The sequence below is a fragment of the Grampus griseus genome (assembly GCF_964374135.1).
Source record: "Grampus griseus genome assembly, chromosome: 2".
NCBI classification, from domain to species: domain Eukaryota; kingdom Metazoa; phylum Chordata; class Mammalia; order Artiodactyla; family Delphinidae; genus Grampus; species Grampus griseus.
In genome coordinates this window covers 50,199,767-50,227,654 of record NC_139018.1, presented here as the reverse complement: position 1 = coordinate 50,227,654, position 27,888 = coordinate 50,199,767, and the positions used below count along the sequence as shown (strand labels likewise).

The following is a 27,888-nucleotide window of genomic DNA, read 5'->3' as shown; positions in this document are numbered from 1 at the left end:
GCTCCAAAAAGGGACTCAGAGAACATGGCAGGGAAGAAATTATTAAAAAAATGATACAAGGAACACTTTCTAGAAATCAAATACATGAATCTCTAAATTTAAAGGGCTCATTACAGACAGCAAAATGAAAGAAGAAAAAAAGACCCACATCAAAGCAGATCATTGTGAATGTATAGATCATTAGGAATAAACAGAAGATCCTAAAAGTTTCTTGAATTTAATGTGGCAGAGACTGCTAATTGTCCCCCAGTGCACCTGTCCCTTTCTTCCTTTTAGTAATTCCATGAATTTTAGCAAGACAAAAGGCTGTTTAGTTACAGACAACATTTCTTAGCCTCCCTTGCATCTGTGTCCATGTGACTAAGTTTCGGCCAATGGGATGAGAGCAGGAGTGATACCTGCAACTCCCAGATCACTTTTTGTAACAAAGCTCCTTGCCCTTCATGTTCCTGCTGGCAGAAAAATGGTAACAACTCAAATCAGTTGCTCAAGACTCAAGAGATGGAAGCCAAATTTTTAGAATCCTGAATTGCCCTGCTAGCCTGAAAACCTTATAGAGAGGAGTTGTTTACTTGCTCTGGCTATTTTGAGAAGTAAACTTCTATTTCATGTAGGACACTGTATTTTTGGGTCTCTTTGCTACAGCAAGTAAACTCCAGTTTTCAAAAAAATAATTAAGAATGTAGCATCACTGGGCTTCCCTCATGGCACAGTGGTTGGGAGTCCGCCTGCCGATGCAGGGGACACGGGTTTGTGCCCCGGCCTGGGAGGATCCCACGTGCTGCAGAGTGGCTGGGCCCGTGAGCCATGGCCGCTGGGCCTGCGTGTCCGGGGCCTGTGCTCCACAACAGGGGAGGCCACGGCGGTGAGAGGCCCATGTACCGCAAAAAAAAAAAAAAAAAAAGAATGTAGCATCACTGTCAGAAGAATTTTTGTCTATTTTGTTCAGTGCCACTTTCTCACACCTACAACAGTACCTGCATATAACAGGCATTTAAAAATTATGCGTGAATGATATTAGACTTCTAAACAGCAAGTATGAAAGCTAGAAGACAGTGGGAAACTGTCTTCAAGATTCTGACTGAAAATGATTTAAAATTCCATACCCAGCCAAACTTTTTTTTGGCTGCACCATGAAGCTTGTGGGATCTTAGTTCCCCGACCAGGGATTGAACCCGGGGCCTTGGCAGTGAAAGCGTGGACTGGACTGCTGGGGAATTCCCCCAGCCAAACTATTAACAACTAAATATATAAATACATTTTCAGAAATGCAAGAACTTAAAAATTTATATCCTATGTATCCTTTCTCAGGTAGCTACTAAAGATGTACCCCTACCAAAATAAGGAACCATATCAAGAAAGAAGACAAGGAATCCAAAAAACAAGAATCCAACACAAGAGAGATGAAGGGAATTTCTAGTATGACAACAAAAGAAAGTTCTAGGATTTCAGCTGGGTCAGAGGCCAAGACAGCAACCAGTCCCAACTGGAGCAGGACAAAAGAGCATCAGGAAGGAAGTTTCCAAGTTAAAAAGTACACACACAAAAAACCCCCAAAACAAAAAATCCTAGATAACTTCCCTAACTGATCTGACTTTAAGGAAAACTGTGCTGTAAAAGGGTGTGGGAAGATGTAGCAATAGATGTTTAAAAACTAACAAACAAAAAAAAAATCCTAAACATTAATGAAGCTATTATTAACTTCAGGAAACAGAGCTGTACAAGAAAGGAAGCATGATCAGAGTATACACTCCTTGACTTGGCAGTGAATAATATTTTCCCCAAATGTGCTAAGTATATTAGGTAAAGGGTGAAATCTTCATCTACCATAATAGGAAATCAGTAAACACTGTCTAAAATGAATGATTCAAGAGAGAGAAAAATATAAAAACATCATTTAAAAATGTGGAAGAATCACTGGAAAACAAGGGGTGGGGAGCCATCGGGTAGAACTGTTGTTAATTTCATCTTGTGTTTTTAAGCACTATTTACCTTTTAAAACTCTATGCATATATCACCTTGATAAAAATTTAAAAATTAAAATAAAGTACAGAATTGAACATTTAAAAGAAAAACTTTACTTTTCTCACAAGACAGAAACTCTCTTGCTACTACCTAAATGATTCACATTTTACTATGATAGAAGCAGAAGTCCTCTAGATTATCTTGGGAGAATTATTCCTGAAGCTGCTGTGTCCCTTTGGGTTATTTTGTTTTAAACAAATGACCATAGAAAGAAAGGTGACAGTATTTTACTTAAAATGCTGCTTTAACTAAAAAAAACTCATGAGAAGAAATAAGTGATCAAGGTTGGCCTGGGAACCTGATAAACATTTAGTATTATTCCTATAGGAAATGAATTGGAAGGAGTGGGGAAGAGGAGAGGCAACTGATATGAAATCACTGCTCATCCTGTGCCAAGTAATGTGCTAGCTGCTTCTAAATAGTTATCTCATCTGACCCTTAACAAACTGGATATGCTAAGTAATTTGTTCAATGTCATACAGCCCCTAGAACACAGATAGGTTGTAAAATGATGAAAATAAACTGTAGTAAAGTATAAATAGTACCCAGTTGAAAGAAAATAATTTGATTTATTTATAAGAATTTCATTCATTTCTTAAAATTTTGAAATGTTGCTAAAACCCAAACTATTCATATACAAATTTTATCAATTCAATTATTATCTTTATAGTCATTTCATTAGAATCGACTCAAATTCTTACTTACTTGAATGAGGCAAGAGGACTGGAGCAAAGATGCTATTGCTTCCTATCGGAATGAGAAAAATCAATTTGAAAAGGAAGGTAATATGTACGGTTATATTTTTAAAATATGTTTGCATAAAGTAACATATGTAATAACACACACAGAGTTCAGAATTTTATCATCCTCTTTGGCCATGTTAGTTTTTAAAGAATGAACCTGGTATTCTTTGTACCTGGAATGTTTTTCCTTTCTTAGCATAAGTAGTTCCCTCTCAGTCTCTTTTCAAATTTCCTTCACAAAACTTATCTGCTTTGTTTTCTTTTTCATTGTCTACTGCTCCCCTTTAGAGTAGCATTGGGGGTCAAAAGGTTCTAAATAAATCTTTGTTGAATGAATAAATTAGAAAATAATATGCATAAACAATGCACAAATAATGCTTTACTCCCATGTTAATCACTATTTTCACATATAGATGTCACTTTTCACACTAATATAGTTTGCAAAGGATTCTACAGTTTCCTAATTAAAATGATGAAAAGAATTAACTGAAACACAAGATTCCTTTTTTTGCCAAATAGTTTACATCAAATACATACCACAGGAACTGTTGAGATCCACATCTAAAAACACACTGAGGTCTGAAGAAGCAGACACTGGTGGAGTAGATGGTGTATTTGGAGAGGTTGGTGCTGACACTGTTGATTCAAGCTCTGTTTCAGCAATCCGACTAAAGCTTATTTTACATGGTTCTCTTTCTAATGGTGTTGGATGACCTCGTAAAGTACCTGAGGTAGAGCCATGTCGGCCTGTATTAGGCCTTATTCCAGGAGATTTTAAAGAGAAAGTTGATTTCCTAGGCTAGGAAAAGCAAATATAATTATGATTACAAACTCGCATGTACTTTATTATGACTTAGTATTACCTTATTAATTCTTAGCATACAGTTAAGAGAGTACAATAAATACCAGTCTGCAAGGACAGTCTGTAACATTCCAGTGGAACGCTTTGGGATTTGACTGGCTTAATTTTAACACTGACTCGAATACTGTATAAGTAAACCTCTTTTCATACTACAGAAATAAAATACTGCGAAATCTGTGTGAAAACAACTGTTTGCTCCCCAAACACTTGAGCCTAAACTTCTCCAAATTACTGATATCAATTTCACAAATATTCACCGTAGACATAATATATGCAACATATTATGCTAGGTGCTTTAGGAAAAAAAGACCGTTTTTTTCCCCCTCCCTAATAATAAATGACCAACCTCCACAATGATACTTTTCAGTCTTTGGAAAAAATTGCTATCATTATCTCCCACCTTCAACCTCTACTACCTTTTAAAACCTCTCCCAGTGGTAACCTAATGAAAAAACATGAACTCAGATTCAGGTAACTTGAGTTAAAATCTCAAGTGTGCCCATATCTAGCTATGTAAGCCTTGAAAAAGTTATTTAACTCCTTTGAGCCTCAGTTTTCATGTCTGTAAAATGAGAGTAAGATCAATATCATACAATTGTTGTGGAGATGAGGTAACATGAAACTACCTGGCTCGAAGTTGGTGTATCACAAATGTTTTTACTTCCTTCCACACCTTGCTTCACTTTCAGCTACTTAGAATTGGTCTTCTACTACTTCTGTTGTCACTGCGAACCCCAGGAATAAAAGGAACTACTGTATAGCAGCAAATTTTAGCGAGAGAGGTGGATTCCAGTGGTAACTACGGACAATGGTGCTCTTATGGCAGGAGCGAGGGTCACGTCAGAAGAACTGATATCTCTCCTTACTCCTTCCCAGGTCTTTTCATTTCCTGTTCCACTAGCTACCTGCCATTTAGGTTCTCACTTTCTCACAGCTTTTCCCCTTATACTAAGAAGGATCAAAAATGGACAGATAAACAAGTGGTACTAAGATAAAGGATGAACCAGATTTTATCAAAATGCTAACTTTTCCCCCACAGTATATATAATTTTAGAAATAGTATAAACACTGTAAAACAAAACACTTAAAAACAGCTATTCAAGCAAAGTACAATTTTAATGGAAATAGTCTGTTGAACAACTAAAGACAGCATTGTTTTAAAAAACAAATTTTTCCAAAACTGTAATGGACTTACAAATCGAGGTGGCTGTTTGCAGTTCCGGGGTTCAATTTCTAGTGACTTGTTGAACAGATAATCTGTAAACTCTTTTTCAGAAGCATTTCCCATGGGGTTAAGGTTTTCAAAGAACCTCTGGAATTAAACAAATATCCATGAGTACATATTTTAGATTTTATTAAAACGTTTACTTCATCAGTTTAATACAAAAATATCATCAACAAATTAACAGATCCTAATGTCTGAAAAGTCCTCAAGAATTGCTGATTCCAATCTCTCTATTTTCGGATAAAAATATAAAGTTTTTATGTAAGTTGTATATTCCAGTCTTAAAGTTCTTCTAAGAAGATGAACAGATTTTTCACTTATTACTATCTTAATGGCTCAGTATCCCTCAGTTAACATTCCTACTCATTATAACAACAAAATGATCATCAGTAATAAGCTGTCAAAAGTGATTAAAACAGAATTATAGTTATAATCCATGATGAAACTTTGATGATCAGAAAAAAAATAGAGATAAATTGGATTAAAGTCTATTCAAAAGTAATTTCAAGAACAATTATATAAACATATCTATGTTAGCCTCTAGCAAAGTAACTTTTTTGTCTTTACTAAAAAAATATTTTCCAAGCTTACATGTTGTTTTATAAATTAGTTTATTTATAAATATTTATTTATATACTAGTTTATAAAACAGACATATATTAAAATTTTGTTTTTCATCTTTATTGGAGTAATAGCTTTACAGTGTTGTGTTAGTTTCTGCTATACAACAAAGTGAATCAGCTATATGTATACATATATCCCCATATCCCTTCCCTCTTGAGCCTCCCTCCCACCCTCCCTATCCCACTCCTCTAGGTGGTCACAAAGCACTGTTCCCACTAACAGTGCAGGAGGGTTCCCTTTTCTCCACACCCTCTCCAGCATTTATTGCTTGTAGATTTTTTGGTGATGGCCATTATGACTGGTGTGAAGTGATACCTCATTGTGGTTTTGATTTGCGTTTTTCTAATCATTAGTGATGTTGAGCATCTTTTCATGTGTTTGTTGGCAATCTGTATGTCTTCTGTGGAGAAATATCTATTTAGGTCTTCTGCCCATTTTTGGATTGGGTTGTTTGTTTTTTTGATATTGAGCTGCATGAGCTGCTTATAAAATACAAGTTTTTAAGTAAAAAATTTAGATGATTTAACAAGGTACAAAAAGAAAAATAAACAGTAATCTCATCAACCAGAGATCTCACTGTTAACATTTTACTATTGGAATATCCTTCCAATGTTTTAACTCTGTGTGTGAATATATGTACATATACATATATTGTAATTTTTTTCCTGCAAAATTGGGATCACCACATAGCTATTTTTAGCCTTTTGAAAGTATTCAATTAAATTTTTCCTGTATGGTTTATTTACTTTAAATTATACAAACTTTAACTATATAATACTTCATCAGATGGATGTTCCAGAATTTATTTCACCAATTTCCATATAGGTAGTAACCCACATAGATGTTTTCTAATTCTTTGCTATTATAGTAATAATTATTGTTATTATCAACTCCTTGTGCATAAATTTTTCTGTGCATTTCTGATGACTTCCTTAGAAAAATTTCTTAGAAGCAAATTACTGGATTTAGCTTTATTTAATTTTGAAGTAGCTTAGAAGCATATATACAAATAAGTTCTGGGTTCTAGCTTTAGCAGTAGGCAAAATGAGCTTTAGAATTTCTAGTATAAAATTCTTCCATTTTTCAGGCGTTCTGCCAATTTCAAGAAAATGATATTACTCTTTTAACAATATTGAAACAATTTATTCTTATATTCAGGTTAGCTAAATTAAATCAAATGGACCAACAGTAATTTAAAGACTTTTATAAAGTTATAATTGTGATTTTCTCATCCTTTGCTCCATTTTTTTAAATACTATTTCGTTTGGTTAACTATGCTTTGAAAGTGATTAGCTACTTTATCTACTTTTTAAACTTACTTTGAGTCAATCTATAAAGAAAGCATTCTCTGCCCCTAATCCCCAAAAGAATGCTTTAAACAACAGTAGGATGTCTAGATCGTATCACAGAAACCTATTAGGAATTACTGAGATATGAATGCTAAAATTACTATTTTAATTATACCCAGCTACAATGTAACATTATTTCTGGGAGGAAATACAGTGTGAACTCTAATCTGGGCTTCAAGAACATTTCTTTTTTTTTTGGCTGCCCCACGCAGCTTGTGGGATCTTAGTTCCCCAACCCGGGATTGAACGCAGGCCCTCATCTGTGAGAACACAGAGTCTTAACCACTGGATCACCAGGGAATTCCCTCAAGAACATTTCTTTAGCCCTATGAAGCACCACATCACAGAGGGTTGGCTAAATAGTGAGAGAAGGGGATGAAATAGGTGACAATTTTCTTTAGAGCAAGTATCTGTCTATATTTTCATAATGGTGCATACTTCAGGTCATTTTTTCTTAGGACTTTAGGGTTCTTTGTTTTGAACTGGGAACAAAGAATAGTTACTATCTTACAATTTAGGAGAATGGGAATGATAGTGACCATATTCACTCAACATGCCCAGCCTGCAGACTACATCTGAAAGTGTAGCACAATTTTTAATGTGAAAGGTGAATTTATTCTGATAGTTATCATATGTTCTGAATTTCAAATAAGTATAATACAATAAAACTCACTATAAACATAATACCATAATTTACTCTAATTTAGAAGATATTTCACATCTTATAGTACCACAGAATCAGTATTATGAACTATTGCTCAAAACAGAATACCAAGTGAGAAAATGTTTTAAAAAAATCATTTTTTACTATGCATATATACACACCACTCTCCCAACCCCTTCCCCTATTTAAATGCAATGTTCTTATAAAGGGATTAATTACCTAATGTTACATTGGCACATATAAAATATCTAAAATGTCTATCAATCAATGATAGTACTGGTAGTGGATTTTCTTTTTACTGTGTGGATATCAGAAAGTTTCTTTCATTCCACTTTGTCATTCATTTTTTGAAAGCGCTACTTAAACCAGCTGCACAAAGAAACAACAATGTCAAGACAAAGTGCCTAATAATATTAATAACTGCAGACTGTTAGTGCAGAATATCTACTATTCACCACTCCTATCTATTGATAAATTAACTCATATTATTTTCATAGCAAAATAAAGATCATAATGTATGGTTATGCCATATCTTAGAGAGGGCAGAGGATTTAACGTGTCCTCTTTTTAAAGAAAAGCAAAGAAAATATTTACCCTCATTTCTGGTTCTATCCGTAAACAGTAAGGTTGATTCTGATATTGCTGAATTTCTCCAGTAATTTCAGCTACTTTCCTCCTCTTACTGAAATTGATTAAATCTTTCCCTTTCTTTTTTAAAAAATCATTATTCCCTTCTTCAGTCTTCAGAATATTTGTTAAATATATTCCTAGTAAAAAAAAAGTGTTTGAAGAAAAGTTTTAAAATTGGTTACTTAACCATTTGGGAAAACAATTGATCTAGTAAAGTCAAAAGACATCCTATAATACAGCAGTTCTTACTACTAAAATCTCTGATATATTTAATAATCAATCTTACATTAAGAATTTTTTTACATGGATGGAAACAATTTAAAATTGAAAGAAAACTAGGGTTTATAAAGAGCTTAATTTGCCATTTCTTAGTCTAATAGCCTAAAATAAAAGGGAGGATTCATTCACAAAGTCTAAATTGTAAGTGTTAAATCTATTCTAGCCATTTTAATATTTCCTATAAATCTTTAATGCCAATGATCTTAAATGATTACTGATCAATATATTAATTTTAAGCCAATTCTGGTTAATAAGACTACAAATTTATAAATTAATTCTGCCCTCCCAAAGCCTGTAAATTAGATAGAAAAGAATTATTCTTCAGTTTTGGACAGGAAGAAAATCTTCAGTTCCTCTTTCATGCATAATTACTGATTCATTTAAATCAGTGGTTGTCAGCTGGGGGCAATTTTGTCCCCCAGAGGATAGATATCTGGGAATGCCTGGAGACATTTTTGGTGCATGCTATGGTTTGAATGTTTGAATGTTCAACATTCATACATTGAAATCCTAATGCCCAGTGTGATAGAATGAGGAGGTTAGGCCTTTGAGAGGTGCCCTCATGAATGAGACTACTGGTCTTAGAGATCCCACAGAGCTCCTTACAACTCTACAAGGTAATTACTAGAATCTTCACTTTATAGATAGAGTTTACATACAGAGTTTAGGTTTTATTTATCAATATAGAAAGCTAATAAAAGCAAATATGCTCAGATATAAAATCAGGACAATCTGCTTCTAGAGGCTAGTCTCTTTTCACTATATAACAAACTCTCCCTCAAAATATAAATCCATTTTTAGTAACTTACCAAAAAAAGGCACACAAGGTGGATTGATTGACTTAAGTTTCAATAGATATTTTTTAAAATGATCTTGACTTAATTCCACAGCTTCATCCAAAATTTTCCTTTTTCTTTCCTGCAATGCCTTTAAAATATATAAACTGAGCATAATTTGCTTTTTTACAATTCAATCATATTTTATAGATGCAGAGCTTTCAATTTTAAAATTTTGCAAATATTTGAAAAACAATTTTTAAAATTAAGAGATGAGTACTATTTTTATCTGCACTTGCTGGAAATGATTTCTTATCTATAAATATAAAACTTTAAAACTTATTTTTTTCTAATATAAATTAGAGGATTAAACAATAAAAAAATCTTCCACAGGATATTATTAGTTATAATCCTGATTAGCCAGAGTTTCAAATTATAGCTGTTGGAGAAAAATATAATCCCATGGCATTCAAATACTTTTCCACTGAAAGATCTTTTGGGGCTAAGGGTAATAAGATTTTGGTAAAGAGGAGAAGGCTGTGGGAGGGAGACAAGAACTGAACAAAAATGTAGTAAACCAAGTAAGCAGTCATTTATTTTATATTTCATTATTACATTTTTTAATTAAAAATGAATTATTTTATTTTAAACCTGATAGATACACACACACACAAATTGACAGCAAACATTATACTTGATGGAAAACGATTCAACTCATTTCCTTTTTTTTTTTTTTTAAGATTTTTTTTGATGTGGACCACCTTCAAAGTCTTTACCGAATTTGCTACAACACTGCTTCCGTTCCACGCCCCAGCCCTTTGGCTGTGAGGCATGCGGGACCCCAGCTCCCCAACCAGGGACCACTCACTCACACCCCGCACACTGGAAGGCGAAGTCCCAACTACTGGACTGCCAGGGAAGTTCCTCAACTCATTTCCTTTAACTTAAGGAAAAAGCAAAGGTGACTGCATTGTAACTTTTATTCAGTACTATACAGAAGTCCTAAATAGAATGGACAAGAAAAATAAATAAAAGACTAGGGATTGAAATGAAAAACTGTCAGTATTCACAGAAGAAATGATTGTCTGTGAAGACATGAAATAAATCTACAAATAGAATGTTAATGAGAGAATGTAGCAATATTGCTGGATATAAAACCAACAGGCAAAAATCAACTGCATTTCTAGATATCATCAACAAAGAAAACAAGATTATTAAAATATTCTAATATAAATCTAACAAAACAGATGTGAGATCTTCATCAATAAAACCACAAACTGTATTAAATAAATAAATAAATGGAGAGATACACCACGTTCATAGTTGGGAAGATTCATTATTGTAAAAATGTCAGTTCTTCATAACTGATTTATAGAACCAGTATAATTCTTACCAAAACCCCAAACTTTAAAATAATTAAACTTAAAATGATTCTAAAATTTATATAATAGCAAGGGGTCAAGAGTAAGTCACTCTTGGGAATTTCCTGGCAGGCCAGTGGTTACAACTCGGCGCTTTCACTGCCAGGGCCCAGGTTCAATCCCTGGTCAGAGAACTAAAAAAAAAAAAAAAGAGTAAGTCACTCTTGAAAAAGAATGATTGGTGGGGACTTGCCCTACTATACTGTATCAAGAACTAGTATAAAATTACAGTAATTTAAACATGTGGCACTAGCACAGTAATAATCAAATACATCAAAAGAACAGGATAGCGGGACCAAAAACAGGCCCACACATTTATGGATACTCAACTTACGATAAAGCTGACACTACAGATCAACGGAGAAAGAATGGACTTTGAATAAATGTGTGAGATCAACTGGCTAGCCAAATGGAAATTAGATTCCATACTCAAAACTCACTTCCAGCTGGATTAAGGACTTAATGAGAAAGATAAAACATTAAGGTAACAGAGGAGGATCTATTATACAAGACACCAAAAAGCACAAATTAAGTAAATGTGACATTAAGAATTTTTGTTCATCAAAAGACATCATAAAAAATGGTGAAAATAGAAGCTTCAATCTGGAAAAAGATATTTACAACACACATAACTGACAAAGGATTAAAATCCAGTATATGAGAGAACTCATACAAATTCATTAGAAAAACTCAACCAAAAAAGTAAAAAATTTCCACAATACAAAGAGCCAATAAAACATCTTAAAAGAGGTTCAAACTCATTAGAAATTAGGGAATTATAAACCCACACCACAAGACTAGAAAAATAAAGAGAACTGACAATATCAAGTGTTAGCGAGAATGTGGAACAACCAGAACTCAAGCTTCTGGTGGGAGTATAAACTGGTATGATTAATACTTGAGAAAACAATTGGGCATTATCTATTTTATCTATTCTATCATCCAATAATTCTACTCCTAGGTATAAAACTTAAGAGAAATTTGTGCATGTAAGCACCAGGATAGATGCAGAAAATGTTTATGGCAATATTACTGATAATAGTGCCACACTAGAAACAATCCAAATGACCATCAGCTAACTAACTAACAAATAAATAAATAAATAAGCAAATAAAGAAATAAATTTTGGTAAAGTTATTTCTATAATATGTTACAGCTATAAAAAAAGAATGAACTATAGTTAAAAGAAACAATATGGATGAATTTTAGGAATATAATATGTTGAGTAAAAAAAGTCTTAGAAGAATTATATTCATATATAATTAAGAAACATGCAAAATGAAACAACACTGTTTAGAGATACAAATAGTAAAACTATAGAAAAAAGCAAGAGAATGATAAGCACAAGATTCAGCATAGTAGCTGGCTCTGAAGGGGCAAGGAAGGAGATGGATTGGGAGGGGTTCTTAAACTGGAGGCCAGGTAAACAGGTATTCTTTGTATTTTTATTCTTTATACCATATACCTATTTTTATAAATATTGTTGAATATAAATATTCAACACTTTAAGAAACTAAAGCTTAACGTCTCAAAATGAATACACTCCTTCAGAGTTTTCAAAATGAGAACTGAAATTATTAGTCCATTAGATAGATTATTTGGCAATATTTGACTATTAATATCTTTAATATAAATAAGTCCATACAAATCAATAACATGCAAACACCTAAACAGAAAAACACACACATGAAATCAGTCTAACCCTCCATTCCCCTCTAATCACAACCCATGGTAAGAACCGATGTGAAAAGAAGAGTATGTATCCTTCCACACTCTTCTCAATGCTTGTGCAGCTCACTTACACGTTTACAGTTTGTTCTGTTTTGTTCCATCAAAATGAAATCATATTAATTTTTCTAAAGATTTTTAAAATGGATTTTCCCCTAAATGTCACAACTATTCTTCCAAGACAATATATGCAGATTCTATTCACTTTTTTTCTGTAGCTAACCAATATTCTACGCCATAGGTATAGGATAACATACTCAATCATTCTCCTACTGATGGACACAGGTTGTTTCTAGTTTTCTGCGACTACAATTACTGCTGCAGAAACTAGATCTTTGTACCTTAACTTTATAGTCCACTGCTTTTATTTCTGGGTCCAAAAGTATCTGTATTTTAACATATACTGCCAGATTACTTTCTAGTAACATTGTAAAAGTTCACATTCCCAAAGGCAAATATATTTGCGTGGCTGAGTCTCTAACTTTTCTATACTTTCTATATCTTCTGAATTTTCAATGATAAACACTAAACATACACAATTTTATAATTTAAAAAAAACAAAGTTCTACAAAGCATTTTCTCCATGTTACTCTTTCTTTGACTATATACTACAGGCGATTAAAGTAATTTGTACATTTATATTTAAAATTCTTTGTCATTTATTTGAAACAATCAATTTACCACTGAAAAAATCCATTTGGAACTTCATTACATTTAGGTAAGCATATTAAACAGTCACAAAATTCATATTCTTTTTTTTTTTTTTTTTTTTTTTTTGCGGTACGCGGGCCTCTCACTGCCGCAGCCTCTCCTGTTGTGGAGCACAGGCTCCGGACATGCGGGCTCAGCGGCCGTGGCTCACGGGCCCAGCCACTCCGCGGCATGTGGGATCTTCCCGGACCGGGGCACGAACCCGTGTCCCCTGCATCGGCAGGCGGACTTGCAACCGCTGCGCCACCAGGGAAGCCCCAAAATTCATATTCTTTGATGAATTCTAGGCTCACTTATATTGATGTATTTTCTAATATTGTGATATCACTGTGTTTAAGGAGTAAGATGGATTTATAAAGGATTTACTCAAAAAGATCAGTGGTAGAAGGAATCTCTTTCACATTAATTTTATCTCCCCACAAAAGGATAAACTATTTAAGCCTAAAACTTACCTCAAAGGTATGATCTAGTCTATAGACTGATACTGAATTTACTGCACTGACGATCTCTAATACACCATTGAAATTATTCAAATCTTGAAAAACTTGCAGAATTTCTATTATTCTACTTAGTACTGCCACCCGTTCCTCAAAATTTTCTGCTTCCACAATGCACCTAACCAAAAAAAAAAAAAAAAAAGAAAACAGAAAATCATGGCTTAGAAAGCAAGTTCCTTGTTCCACATAGAAAAGAAGAAATATATTTTCAGCCACAATTTTTGCTTATATATGACTTAATATTATAGAAGTATAACATTAAGAAGTAGTAAGACAAAGTAAATAAAAACTTACTTTTCAAACCAGAGAGTGAGATTTGTGGTGTGGCGAATCATTTTTAATAAATTTGGAGAATTTATTTCTTTATCTTCTTTGGTCCATACACTCCCTACAAGTTCAGAAGGTTGAACTTTCCTGTGGAAGCAAAAATCAATGCACTTAACCTACAAAGGATTAGTATCAAAATTATTTAAAGGTCTCCTAAAACTTAATAAGAAAAAGACAAGTCTAAAAGATAAAGGAACAAACATAGAAGCAGGTAATTCACAGAGAAACAGAACTGAATAGCCAACGAACATGAAAAAATACTTTAACTCTTACTCAGGGAAAAGAACATTAAACCACAAGGAAATCCCATTTTATTCCTATCACACTAACAGAAGTGTAATACCAAATGGGTAAAAATGTGGATAAAAAGGGAACTCTCCATTACTGATGTGCAAGTAAAATTTGATACTTTTGTAAAATAATTTGGCAGTATCTCATAATACTGAAAATATACATACTAGATCACCCAGCAATTGTACACCTAGGTATACATTCTAGATATACCAGTTTATAAGAAAACATTTTTAAGAATGTTCAGTCAAGCATTGTTTCCAAGAGTGAAAAATCCCAAACAACCTAAAGGCTCCTCATCAAGAGACTGGATAAACTGTGGAGTATTCATACAATGGAATACAATATAGCAATTAAAATAAGCAAACTAGAGCTATACTCAGCAACAAATGCTAGAATCAATTTAAGTAAAAAACAAGTCACGGAATGATATATCAGTATAAACAACCTTAAAATGTGCAAAATAATGCTACATATTGTTTATGAATGTGTGTATGTGTATAAATTATACAGACATACATAGGAATAGTAAATATCAAATACAAGATAGTGGTTATCCTTTAGAAGAAAGAAGAGAAATGGGATTAGACAGAATTACACAAAGGGTTTCAATTTTATTTGTAATGCTTTTGTTGCTGATGCACCCGCATTGTATTATCTTCTATATTTTTTTAATACCTGAAATACTTAATAAAAAATCAGATGGAAGAGCAGATTAAATCACTGTATACAGTGATTCAGGATTACATAATTTTTAAAAAATTGACCACTGGCATTGCCATCACTGTCCTACAGACTTGGCTATTATAATAATTAAAAAGTTCAGTAGATTTGAGTGTAAATGGGTACTCTGAACAGTCTTGGAAGTAAGTTTTCTTAAGTGGTTCTATTATTTCACCAGAAATTAGTTTACAAAGAGTGTCAGTATTTTACATATGGTACCCTTCTTCCATAATACACATATCACTTAACAAAGGTATTTCTATGTTCTGAGAGTAGGTCCACATAGAGCTAAGTGCTCCCTTATTCCTGATGTCCATTCATGTGACACTATAAGGAAAAACCTGATTCTGTACTATTTGCTTTATATAAGGAATAAGTCCCTTCATTCCCACCTATCACAAATCCCACAGTAAAGAAGCAACTTAAGTGCCCATCAACAGATGAATGGATAAAGAATTTGTGAGACACACACACACACACACACACACACACAAATATTACTCAGCCATAAAAAAGAATGAAATTCTGCCATTTACAACAACATGGATGAACCTAGAGGATATTATGCTAAGTGAAAGAAGTCAGACAAAGAAAGACAAATACTGTATGTTATCACTTATATATGGAATCTAAAAATATAACAAACAAATGAATATAACAAACAAACAGACTCAGATATAGAGAACAAACTAGTGGTTACCAGTAGGGAGAGAGAAGGGGGAGGGGCAAAATAGGGGGAGGGAATTAAGAGGTAACAAAGTACTATGTATAAAATAAATAAACTACAAAGATATTTAGCACAGGTAATACAGCCAATATTTTATAGTAACTTTAAATAAAATAGCCACAAAAATATTGAATCACTATAGTGTACACCTGAAACTAATATAATATTGTGTATCAACTATACTTCAATTTAAAAAACTGTGTTTTCCTACAAAAAAATTCTACAATATCAACAAAAACCACCTGAACTCCAAATTACTTAAAATATAACATGACACTCTGAATGAGATGGTAACAAACTCTGATGGGTGTGCTAAATTCTGAACAGCACAGTCAGGGCAAATCAGAAACCCAACTCTAAAGAAGGTGAAGTTTTATATCTGGTGCTTTCCCACATTCTCCATTTACACTAAACTTTATATATTCTTGCTTTTCCCTGTGTAATCCCAGTTTTAAAAAAAACAATGGCTGCTAATCAGGATAACTTCTTAAGGGTGTTTGTATTTTAAAATCGGCTTCTGAATGCAGAAAAGTTTTTGATGGAATGATAGTGGTAGGGGTTTATTTTCTGGATGAGGCTGGCAGGTGGCGACTACCTGTAAGGCCTGTACTCTGTTTTTTTGGTTTTTTTTTTTTTGCAAGGCCTCTACTCTTCACAGGAGCCTGGGTTGTAAATGAAAGAAGAAAGCTTAAATTATGAGGTAGGAGATAGGACAGAAAGAGGCTAATGTACTGGGAAGGACAGTGGTTTTAAAAAAAATGACAGAGGAATAAGTTGATAAAGCAAGTTGAAAAGAGAAAAAACTGTGGTTAGGAAGGTATGAGATGTGTGAGTTAGTAATTCTGGAATAAAATTTGGAGTGATGACAAGATTCAGAATATGACCACAGGAAATGTCTGATTTGGAGTAAAGAATGGCATTGGAAGTGATAAAGCCATGAAGCTAAAAGATTAGGTTGTAAATGAGTGATCTGTGTGGATACAGAGGCAGGAACTGCTTTATATATAAAGACAAATGATGGGATACAGCTAAAAATAGTCAAGCATATTTCTAGTGATCCTTATAAACAAAAGAAAATGGCTCAGAAGTTTTAAGTATGGTTCATCATCACACTACTTCAAAAATATACTTTTCTTTAAAGTGAATATTGACCTCAAATACCTAAAGTATTTGAGACTCCTTAAAAGAAGTGAAGAAATCTTTACTCTTCTAAGAATTTTGTTACTCATTTGCCTTGCAAACCTAACCCAGTCAAGCCCCACATTACAATTTTGATTACATATTGAAAAAAACCTTTTGATTACATATTTGAAAAAAAAAGAAGAAAGCTTATCTCACTCAATATTCTATTTACTTAGCTGCCCAGAGCCTAGCATCCATACTGTCTTAACGGAACCAACTCAAACTAAAGCCATGAGAAAGTATTAGGAATAGGAGCTGGGTGACTGTCTATAAAGTGGTTGCTATTGTACTGCATTAGTCTTCTCTCTGCCACTCCTCTTGTGAAGGATTGCTAAGACCTAATCTAGGCCTGAAGAGCAATAATTTATGACTTTCACCTGCAGAACAGACTATAGTTAAAAACTGTCCTATGCACTTTCTTCCCAGCCCACAAGAATAGATGAAGTATTTTTAAGCACACATGAATAATTTTCAAAATGTTCTGAAAATAGATGGAACTGTTCAAAGTTTTTGAAAACAGAGCAGCGAATTAATGTTAATTGTCTACCTGTAGAGATCAGATTCCAAAAGTGTCAGCTGACGTGCAATTTCTATTGGATGAAGTGTCATGAGATCAAACGTTTCAAACTGTCCTGGTCTGCTGATATGCCATTCAATTGGTGGAGGTGGACTTTCAAAGGTAATATTATGGCTTATTCCATTCGCCTGAGCTTGTTTCTTCCTCTTGATGATCTTAGCAATTGACTCTACCCATTTCTTCATAGCTTTCCCTAGAAAAAGAACACAAACAAAAATGCCCTTTACTTGACAGATATAACTGCAAATCTTCGTATAATCTGTAACTTTCATGCACCTTCATGAAACCCCACTCATGTCCGCCCTCTACTCCTTATGTTATTTCAAAGCAAATCTAAGATATCATATAATTTCATTCATATTTAAGTATTATCTAAAAGTTAAAAACTTTAAAATAACCATAATACCATTATCACGTATAAAAATGACAATATCTTCTTAATATCATCAAATATCTAGTTAGTATTCACATTTCCCTGATCATCTCATGTTTTATTACAGTTAGTTTGTATGAAATAGGATCTGACAAGATCTACATATTGCATTGAGTCAGTATGTGTCAAGTCTCCTTTCATCTACAGGTTCCCCTTTCATCTCTCATTTTTGCTTGCAATTTATTTGTTGAAATTCAATCACTTGTGGAGTTTTCCAAGTCTGAATTTTGCCAATTCCATCTCTGTGGTATCATTTGCCATGTTTCTCTGTCCCTGTATCTTCTGTAAATCAACACATACAGATTTGATCTGGTCCAGGATAAACTTTCGACATGAATACTTGCAAGACTATTTCTGATAAGAGGCATATAATGTCTCTCTTTTTATGTTACTAGGAGTTGAGAAATGGTAATATTCTCATTCTATCATTCCTTCTTCACTTATTAGTTGCAATGCTTCTTTAAAAACTTTCCCTCATCAACTATTTAGTTATCTTGAGGTATAACTTGTATAGGAAAGGCCTTTAAACAAAATCATTTACTTGCTTTCTTCTAATATGTGTGTGTATTTTCGAAGCTTCTTAGATCACATATACTCTAGTGTCTTCATTAAGAACATTAAGTTAAAAATTAACTTAGTACTATAAACAATTTTAAAGCACACATGATAAAAATGTGTTTTAAACATCTCAAAACTGAAACAAAGGAATCACATTCTCTATTTAAAGTAAAATTTGCCTTGAAGAACAAGCAGGAGATGAAAGAAGCTAGACTTAATTATGGTATTCTTAATTAATGCCTTATACTATCAGAGAAAACATGAATTTTCTTGATTCAACAGCATACATTTGATATGTACATTTGTTTAATATTCACCACCTAGAGTTTCATTGCATGGGCTGTGTTCTGAAACTTCAGGTAGGAAACTCCTATCTTTCAGGTGTCAAAAATACACCAAAAACTTTTCCAGGGGAAGTAAATATTATTTAAGAATCTGTTAACCATTCAAAACTGAAGAATAAGATTAAGGAGGAGAAGAAAACAAATTAAATTACACAAACATTTAATTATTTAAAGGAATGGCAACCATGAAATGAGATAACATTAAAGGGCTTAAATTTACTAAAGAGGACTTCTGACTTCTTAAAAAAAAAAAGATTCTCCTAGGGCTTCCCTGGTGGCGCAGTGGTTGAGAGTCCGCCTGCCGATGCAGGGGGCGTGGGTTCGTGCCCCGGTCTGGGAAGATCCCACGTACCGCGGAGCGGCTGGGCCCGTGAGCCACGGCCGCTGGGCCTGTGCGTCCGGAGCCTGTGCTCCGCAACGGGAGAGGCCGCAGAAGTGAGAGGCCCGCGTACCGCAAAAAAAAAAAAAAAAAAGATTCTCCTAAAAAACTTCAAAAGGCAAGATTTTAACACTTCAGGTGGTTCTAAACACATGTGAGCTCCTTAGAATCTATAAAAATTATTCCAAATGTTATTTCTGCCTTTTAAAAATGAAAAATAGTTTAGCTTCTTAAATTGAAAGTCATAAATTAAAAAAAAACTCATATGAGACAGAAGATCCAATCAAATCTTCAAATAATATACCTCTTACACTTGAAATGAAGGATTCTAGTCTTTCAAGCAACTCCAAGTCTCTTTCAAAGTCATAAAAATGGTGTTCAACCCAGTGCCGAAACACATTTAAGATCCTGACAAAATGAAAAGAAACACATTTTAGTGAAACCCAAGCATTCAATTATACTTCTTTCACTTATCTAATGCCATGGTGATACTTCTATATACTAGGGCCAATATAACACTCAAAAGAGTCTCTAATTTCTATTTAACTAATACCTTAAGTGCTTCAGTAATATGAACTGTTTATTATTCAAAAATTATACTTTAAAAAATTTATAAGCATAAAAATCGTGGCTTCTATACTTATCCATTTATGTTCTGGAAAAGTACTTTTTCTTTATTTATATGTAGAAAATTCATACTCTGTCCAATACAAAAGCAACTTTTAAGTTCTTCAATTATATTTTCCACATAAAATGGAAAACCAACTAAGATGTAGTGTATCTGGTTCTAAATTCAAGTGCTATCATCAAATTTCTATGTAATTTACAGGTAGGTTCACATTCTTTTATTTCAAAAGACAAAAATATTTCTGACAGAGAGCTATTTTGTTTTACAGTACCTCAAAAATAATTACTTACAGAGATTTAAGTAATAGAGATTTAAGCAATCTATACAAATAAAACATTCCATTCTCCATCACGAAGATACAGATACTGTATATTAATTACATTAGCATTTTTCCTTCATTATTTCAACGAATATTTCTAGTTTATCTTCCCACCCACTGCCCGCGACCGCAGCAACTGTCAGACAGTAGTTTTTTTCCCAGACTAAGAAACTATTTTAAATTACTAATGGTATCTGTAATAAAACAACCTTAAGTGCCTGGTTGGCTCAGTGGCTTAGCGAGTGTTTCAAATGATCACAAAATTGATAGCTTCTAGGCTAACACTAGTTTTCAAATAACTCTGCTTCCATCCTTTCTACTTCCTAGTTTCTACAGAATCCAATGTAATTTAAAAATTATTATCATGTAAAAGAAAAAAAAATCTCATCACTAGATTTCATCAAAATTAAGAAAAGTTAAGATAATCCAAAGACGGGGAGAAAATATGTGTAAAACATTTATCTGACAAAAGACTGGCATCCAATCCTACTCAATACACTACTACAACTCCATAATGAAAAGACAACTCAATAAAAAATAGGCAGAAGATTTTAATAGAGTCTTGACCAGATAAATACGAATAGCCAATAACAGACAATAAAAAGTTCTCAACATTGCATCATTGAAAAGATACTAGTTAAAATCATAAAGAGATATCATCACTATACCCCACCTGTTTGGCTAAGGTATGAACACTGACATCACTAAATACTGGTAAGGATAAGGAACAACTGGAACTCTTATAAATTGTTGGTGAGAGTATAATATTGTACAATTACTTTGGGAAAAGATTTGGCAGTTTCTTTTAAAATTAAGCACACACCTACCCTATGACCCAGTCTCCCACTTTGAATTATTTACAAAAGATATATGAAAAAACATGTTCACGAAAGACTTATAAACTTCATAGCAGCTTTAATCATAATAATCAAAAACTGAAAGAACCCAGGTGTCCTTCAGTGGGAAAGTGAATAAAAAAATTGTGGTATATTCATATAATAGAATACCACCTCAGCAATAAAACAGAACAAACACTGATATAAGCAACAACATGCTCAAAAGCATGTTGAGTGAAAGAAGTCGGACACAAAAGAGTATATAATACACAAATCCATTTACATGAAAGTATAAAACAGGTAAAAGTAATCTATATAGGAAATTGAAAGCTGCTTTGGGCAATGAGAACAAAAATTGATTAGAATGGGCATTAGGGAACTTTGCCGGGTGAAAGTAACATCTTATACACCTTGACAGGAGTGTGGATTATAGAGATGTATTTGTTAAAAATTCAAAGTACACTTAAGATGTGTGTGTTTCATTATATACACATTTTACAACAACAGAATAAACAAATACTGAACTGTTAATTATATACAAACTGAAGTATTTAAAGAGAAATGTACTTTGAAATATGTCCCCCAAATTAGATGATTAATGGACCAAGAGAAGGATGATAAATCCATAGATCTGTGATAAAGTAAGGATAGTAAACTGCTAACAGTAGATCTAGGTGGTAGAGTCCTAGGTGGTACAGCTCACTGTAAAATTCTTTCACCTTTGCGTTATGTAAAAATTTTGTAATACAATGTTGGAAAAAGTTACTATCATTATAAAAATTACTATTATTGCTAAAAATCCTTTAATGCTCATAGGCCAAGTTTAATAACTTGGCATGGATTTCAAGGCCACTGACAACTCCGCCCATTCCATGTAGTAATCTCTTCTACTACTACCTGCAATACAATTCATTCCTCTTGAGTCATTTTCCTTACCTATTTCCTCTGCACACTACCCTCATTTCTGCCTTCCTGCATTTGTTCATACTATTTCTCACGACTCTGAATACCAACAATCACCTTTCTGCCTATCTATCTAAATCCTACATATCCTTTGGGAGCAATTTCAGATTTTACCTCTTCCAAAATGCTTTCCCTAATTTTCCTGAAATTTTATGAGGCTGTATCTTTCTAAGCCACTTAAACACTTGACATTTAAAGTAGAATAATATACAACTGTTTCATGTATCCCTTTTCCCCAATAAAACTGTAATATCACAGTGGCAAAGAGGATATTCTATGCTCTGTTTTTTTGTTTGGCAGCGCAGCGCAGCATGCAGGATCTTAGTTCCCAAACCAGGGATCGAACCTGTGTCCCCTGTGATGGTAGCATGGAGTCTTAACCACTGCACCACCAGGGAAGTTCCTCTATGCTATTTCTGTATTCACTATAGTTACAAGTACAGGACTGAGAACACAGAAAATGCTTAGAAATAAATACTTAAAGAACATATATGACTGAGAGTCTAATATTATATTCTGCTCTAATATAGCAACCTCATAAATGTGTGCCTCATGTCAAGGGGCTTAATTTGAGTGTGGATTAGTACAAATGCATCACAGCTAGTAGAAAAAAGTTAATTACTTCTTTATGGTTCAGGGGTAAATAAGCTCATCTTCTTAGGCAAAGAATGACATATTAAAAGTTTTGGCTGACAGACATATAGTTGGGAGCACTATCATTCCTCTAAAACTGCATTTATTTGTGGCAATCATCCTGAAAAATAAGCAGTTAATATACTCAGTTTCAAAATGTCAATTTATTCATTAATATTAATCAAGGAAACTTAACATTTACAGGGAAAAAATATTTAGATCATATACAATTAATAAGATATCTCAGTTTTCCCATGGAAAAAGGTAGATAATACTTTGGTTTTCACTTGGACTATAAATAAGCCTAATCAAAGGAGCTTCCACTTTTCAATGCTCAGTGAACACTGAAACAAACAAACAAGCACTGGTTTACAAAGTCAGATATGGATCCTCTCCTGTCACTCCCTTCATATGACCTATCTCAAACTACTTTATCCTGTTAAGTTTCAATTTTCTCTTAAACAAAGTGGAAATAGTAATTGTGTTGTGAGGATGAGATAAAAAAGATAAAGCACTTAGGCACACAGAGTAACCTAACAACCAGCAGATGTTATTATCAGCTACATTTTTAGAAATTATTAAACCGATAACCAATAAGGACCTACTGTATAGCACAGGGAACTATACTCACTATCTTGTAATAACCTACAATAGAAAAGAATCTAAAAAAGAAAAAAATATATATATATAAAACTGAATCACTTTGCTGTACACCTGAAACTAACACAAGATTGTAAATCAACTATATTTCAGTAAAAATTTTTTTAAAAAGAAAAAGCATGAAAAAAATAAATTATTGAAATGACACTTTTTAGATAAGTAACAAATGTCTATGTATCTTGTGGGAAAAGAGTGAGGAAAGAACTAGAACTTTCATAAATATTATAAATGGTAAAAAAGCCCAGAATTACTAAATGATCACAATGAGACAACGAAAACAAAAAGGGGGAGGGGGGATTGACAATAGGCAAATGAAATTTTCATATGAAATTTTATAATTTTTATTTATTAGGTACCCTGATCTGCAAGCATAACATATCACATGCTAGAGATATCTGATGCATATAACACAGTATATTTTAATAATTAAATTTCTTCAGGGAATTAAGAGTAGCTGCACATAAAAAGAACTTTGGAAGTTTAATTTAAACTGCTATGAAATTAATAATACCTACATCTGAATTAAGAGGTAAAAACTTTTCTGCTAACTATGTATTGAAAATTGAATGGCACATAAAAAAATATAATATTCAGGCCAAACCTAAGTTGTACTGGTTGGACGTATTCCTTGCGAAACCTTTTAAGGTCTGCACTGATTGGCTGCTCCCCTTTCTCTACTGCCAATTTATCTGCTTCAGTAGGTTCTGGCTCTGGAATTTCAAATCTAAGAAGAAAAGCAAAATGAGAGAAATTTTTTGTTGTTTATACAGAAATGAGAAAGATTTCAAATACAGCAGAAAAAATATTTTAACTAACCAACCTTCTTTACTACCATTTATGTGAAAAGTGCAATTACTGATAAACTTCTCTTGAAGTATTACATACTACAAAAAACTGCCCTTTGTCTATAGTACTAAATACTTATATTCTTACTTTTATCAAAAAAAAGTTTAATAACTAGCATTGACCAACATACGAAAGGTCAGTGGAAAAGATCCAAGAAAAGAATCTATGAAGAGTATGACCTCTTTAAAGAACATAACAGAGATACCTTATCTAATAATCTGTCCTTAATATTTAATTTATTAAAATGAAAGTAAATTTCCTAAAATAAGTGAACATAAATCCAAAGAGAAGTCCCACTCTGAATTTTAAATATTATTTAAAAAACATAACTAAGTGGATAAGGTAAAAAAATCAAAGTTAAAAAAAAAAAACCTTCCCCAACCATAGGAAATATAGCTAAAATATGTCTAACACGTGCTTTCCTTATTTTGGACATGGAAAGGCAGCTAAGTAAATCTTCATAGCACATTATGCTAACTCAGTCTGCTATACTTAGTTTCATGGAACAACATAATGATAGAGGTCCAGATAAAATTCTGGTAGTTAAGTTTGAAAATGTAAAACAAAAATTATTTTGAAGTCCATATACTATCATTCAACCTATAAAGCATTTAAAGTACCACTAACATACTCAGTAAAAAAAAGTCAATCCAAAACTTAATTTTAAAAAATTAATCATAATAAAGGAAATTTTAATTTTTTTAGGTCTAATAATGATACTGTATTATGGTTTTAATAAGGACACTTATCTTTTAGAAGTACAAAATGGGAATATTTACAGATGAAATATGTTGCCAAGGATTTACTTCAAAATAATCCTGGAATTAGGGTGTTCAAGTCAGTATGGAAACAGATGAAACATGAGTTGATAATTATTGAAGTTGGATGATTGATAAATGGGGCTTATTATATTCTACTTACTCGTTTATGTTTTAAAATTTTCCACGGTAAAAAGTTTGTTTCAGAAGTAAAAAGTCTCTTTCAAGGAAGTATTGTTTTATTGAATAGAAAAAATTTCATTAAAATTCATAGTTTTTTTATCCTGTAAAAATGGGTCTTTCTGATTACCACTATAAATATTGCTAAGATCTGAAAAGATCTGTTATAAACAGGGATTTCAGTAAGTATGCTGCTTGAAGAGAATAGTAATACTGCAAATTTAATGTCAAATAAATTATGTTCAAAAACTACCTGAGGACATACTAGATACCTAGCACTTTGCAAGGTACAAAACAGTTAACTTTAAAAAAAATTTAAATATAAATGAAATATTTTTCTTACCGTTCAATCAGTAAGCTTAGCAATTCCTGTGGTTTACAAAATGAACGATACGTAGTAAGAAAAGTGCGAACAAAATTGGGATCTGAAAAGATAGAGCACAAAACAGGTTGCATATTCAATTTATTCAGATTAATTAATTCAAAGTACCATATTTTGGAGGGGTTCCTTCCTTACATACCTGCATACATGTGATATGTTAACCTTTCAATTAATTTCACCACAGTTCCTCCTTTAATAATGGGGATTCCACTTCTACTTTGCAAGTTGTCTTCAAAAACAATGTTTTCCTCAGAGTCTTTTACCACAAAACGATACACTTCAGGACTCGGTAATCTAAGTGGTTGATCATTTTCTTCCTTCAGTAATACTGAATCTAGCATTCGATCTAGAGTACTACGATAATGAAGAGAAATAAGTGCTGCCATCCAATTATTTTTCTCTTCAGCAGACTTAGCAGCAAATATTATGCTGTTTTCATCTTTGGATACTAATTCAAAAGCATGTTTGCACTCACAAGTATCTTCTTTATCACATATTTGTATTTTCCTCATGACAAATTTTTCTTTTAATCTGTATTCTGCACTACTGTATCCTGGAAGGCGTGACTGGCTATGATTGGGTTTGCAGCTAATCATTAAGCCATCAAAGAGAAAAATGTGCCGTTCGTGTTTAGCACCAATTCTTGTCAATGGGCCTTCCATAATAAATTCATTACAACACTGTCCAATATCTTTGCCTTCCCATCCATCTATGTTTTTCTGAATTTCATTCATTTTTTTAATAGCCAGGTGCTTGCTTCTTAATTGACGATTATAAAAAGGGCAAACAGGATCCCTAAAAAAACAGCAACAACAACAACAAAAAACCCAGATAAATTTAGCTTATTCAATGGTTAAGCAACCTTAATTGCCTTAGGTATGAACTACCTCAAATCAAGTGACAAAAATATTAAATAACTAAACACTAGATTTTGTACACAGCATTTACTCGCTTCTAACTTTGCCACTAAATAATACATGCCTCAATTTCATTATTGTGAAAGAGAAACAGCAGAGGCTCTATATATCATTCTTAATGCCATAAGAATTAAAATGAAAATAACACTAAATTTCTTATATAAATGATACAAAAATTATTTAATTTATCTTTTAAAAATTTTATTAAATATATCTTAACAATGCCAATTTTAAAAGACTAAAGGACAAAAGAAAAATGTAAAACAAAACTATAACTTTCAAGAATGCAACTATCACTGTAAGTTACACTTCTTTAGAAAACCAGACATCAGGCGTAAGAGAAGTATTCCATAAGCATTCATATTTTCAAAAGTTTGGAATTACCCAGGTCGGCGTCTAGGTGAATACTGCTTGTAAATTCGGTCCATACTACCTTGGAGATTCATAAGAGCAGTAATAGCTTGGTTCAAACATTCTCTGTCTTCATGCTCTTCACTACATGCTTTCAATTGCTAAGAAAAACCAAAAAGAAAAATTAAACCTGCATTGGTCAATTCTTTCCCTTTCTCATAATTAGAGGAAGCAGCAACAAATATTATGAACTCTCAAAAGAATTTTAAATACACTTAATAAAAACAACTATAATTTTATATAATTATGTATATACCTCCTGATCCTTCAAACCAGCCCTCTTTCTACGTATGTAAATACAACACAGATATTACTACCATTACAATCAGGAAAAAAAAAAAAAAGCAACTGTGATAACTATTTGGACATTTTCCAGATATATCAAAATAGTTTAAAACATGCAAAGCATGAAACTTACAAATTATTTTATTTATGAGTAACTATGAACAGAGAAAAACACGTATTACTCCACATTCTCTAATGACTAAATTCTTAAGTTTTAAAGATTTCTAAAAGCTTGCATGTCTTTGTTATACAACATAATCAAGTATGCTAACTTTAGCAATTCAATCTACCATAAACTTTCCTACAAACAGCATCACACAAAGATTCAACTGATATTTTTTACATCGTAAAGTTCAACTATTCTAGTAAACATCAAGAAACCATGAAAGTTAATATCCTATCTTACTGATTTTAGAAATAAGATTTATAATTACAAATTGCGTTATTCATCCTAACAACTCTGGCTTTATTTCATTTAACCAAAAACTTCTCCCATAGCTCAGTCTCAAAATGGAAGAAAATTCATCTTATAATAAATAATTCAGATTGGATGATGCGCCAGTGTTTTTCTTTTCTTTTCTTTTTTTTTTTTTTGCGGTACGCGGGCCTCTCACTGTTGTGGCCTCTCCCATTGCGGAGCACAGGCTCCGGACGCGCAGGCCCAGCGGCCATGGCTCACGGGCCCAGCCACTCCGCGACATGCGGGATCCTCCCGGACCGGGCACGAACCCGTGTCCCCTGCATCGGCAGGCGGACTCTCAACCACTGCGCCACCAGGGAAGCCCGCGCCAGTGTTTTAATTTGTTTGACAGAAGAATTCAAAGTGGAGCATTATACAGAGATTATGCAGATACAAATTTACATGAGAATACATGAGAATATGGAAAAATCATGTGAGAATATGGAAAAATTACAATTGCTTCAGAAAACTTTAAAAAATTTAAGTGTATTTCATGATCTTAAACTACCTCACTAGAAATTTTATGACAAATTTT

At 33.0% G+C, this 27,888-nt stretch overlaps 1 protein-coding gene across 3 annotated transcripts in view; it reads right to left on the bottom strand.

The window, feature by feature from the left end:
- The window catches only part of SOS2 (SOS Ras/Rho guanine nucleotide exchange factor 2), a 100,409-nt gene that overhangs the window by 8,213 nt on the left and 64,308 nt on the right, over window positions 1-27,888 (bottom strand). For 2 of the 3 annotated variants that reach the window (XM_082647326.1, XM_082647325.1), the window contains exons 9-21: window positions 26,582-26,709; window positions 25,420-26,075; window positions 25,242-25,323; window positions 23,716-23,838; window positions 19,380-19,483; window positions 17,332-17,554; window positions 13,829-13,948; window positions 13,490-13,652; window positions 9,211-9,328; window positions 8,087-8,259; window positions 4,826-4,942; window positions 3,306-3,567; window positions 2,731-2,772 (exon numbers count right to left, since the gene is read on the bottom strand). In XM_082647326.1, coding sequence (XP_082503452.1) covers window positions 2,731-2,772; window positions 3,306-3,567; window positions 4,826-4,942; window positions 8,087-8,259; window positions 9,211-9,328; window positions 13,490-13,652; window positions 13,829-13,948; window positions 17,332-17,554; window positions 19,380-19,483; window positions 23,716-23,838; window positions 25,242-25,323; window positions 25,420-26,075; window positions 26,582-26,709 — 2,311 coding nt within the window. The remainder of the gene's footprint in view (window positions 1-2,730; window positions 2,773-3,305; window positions 3,568-4,825; window positions 4,943-8,086; window positions 8,260-9,210; window positions 9,329-13,489; window positions 13,653-13,828; window positions 13,949-17,331; window positions 17,555-19,379; window positions 19,484-23,715; window positions 23,839-25,241; window positions 25,324-25,419; window positions 26,076-26,581; window positions 26,710-27,888) is intronic. The other variant, XM_082647327.1, reaches the window with a different exon arrangement.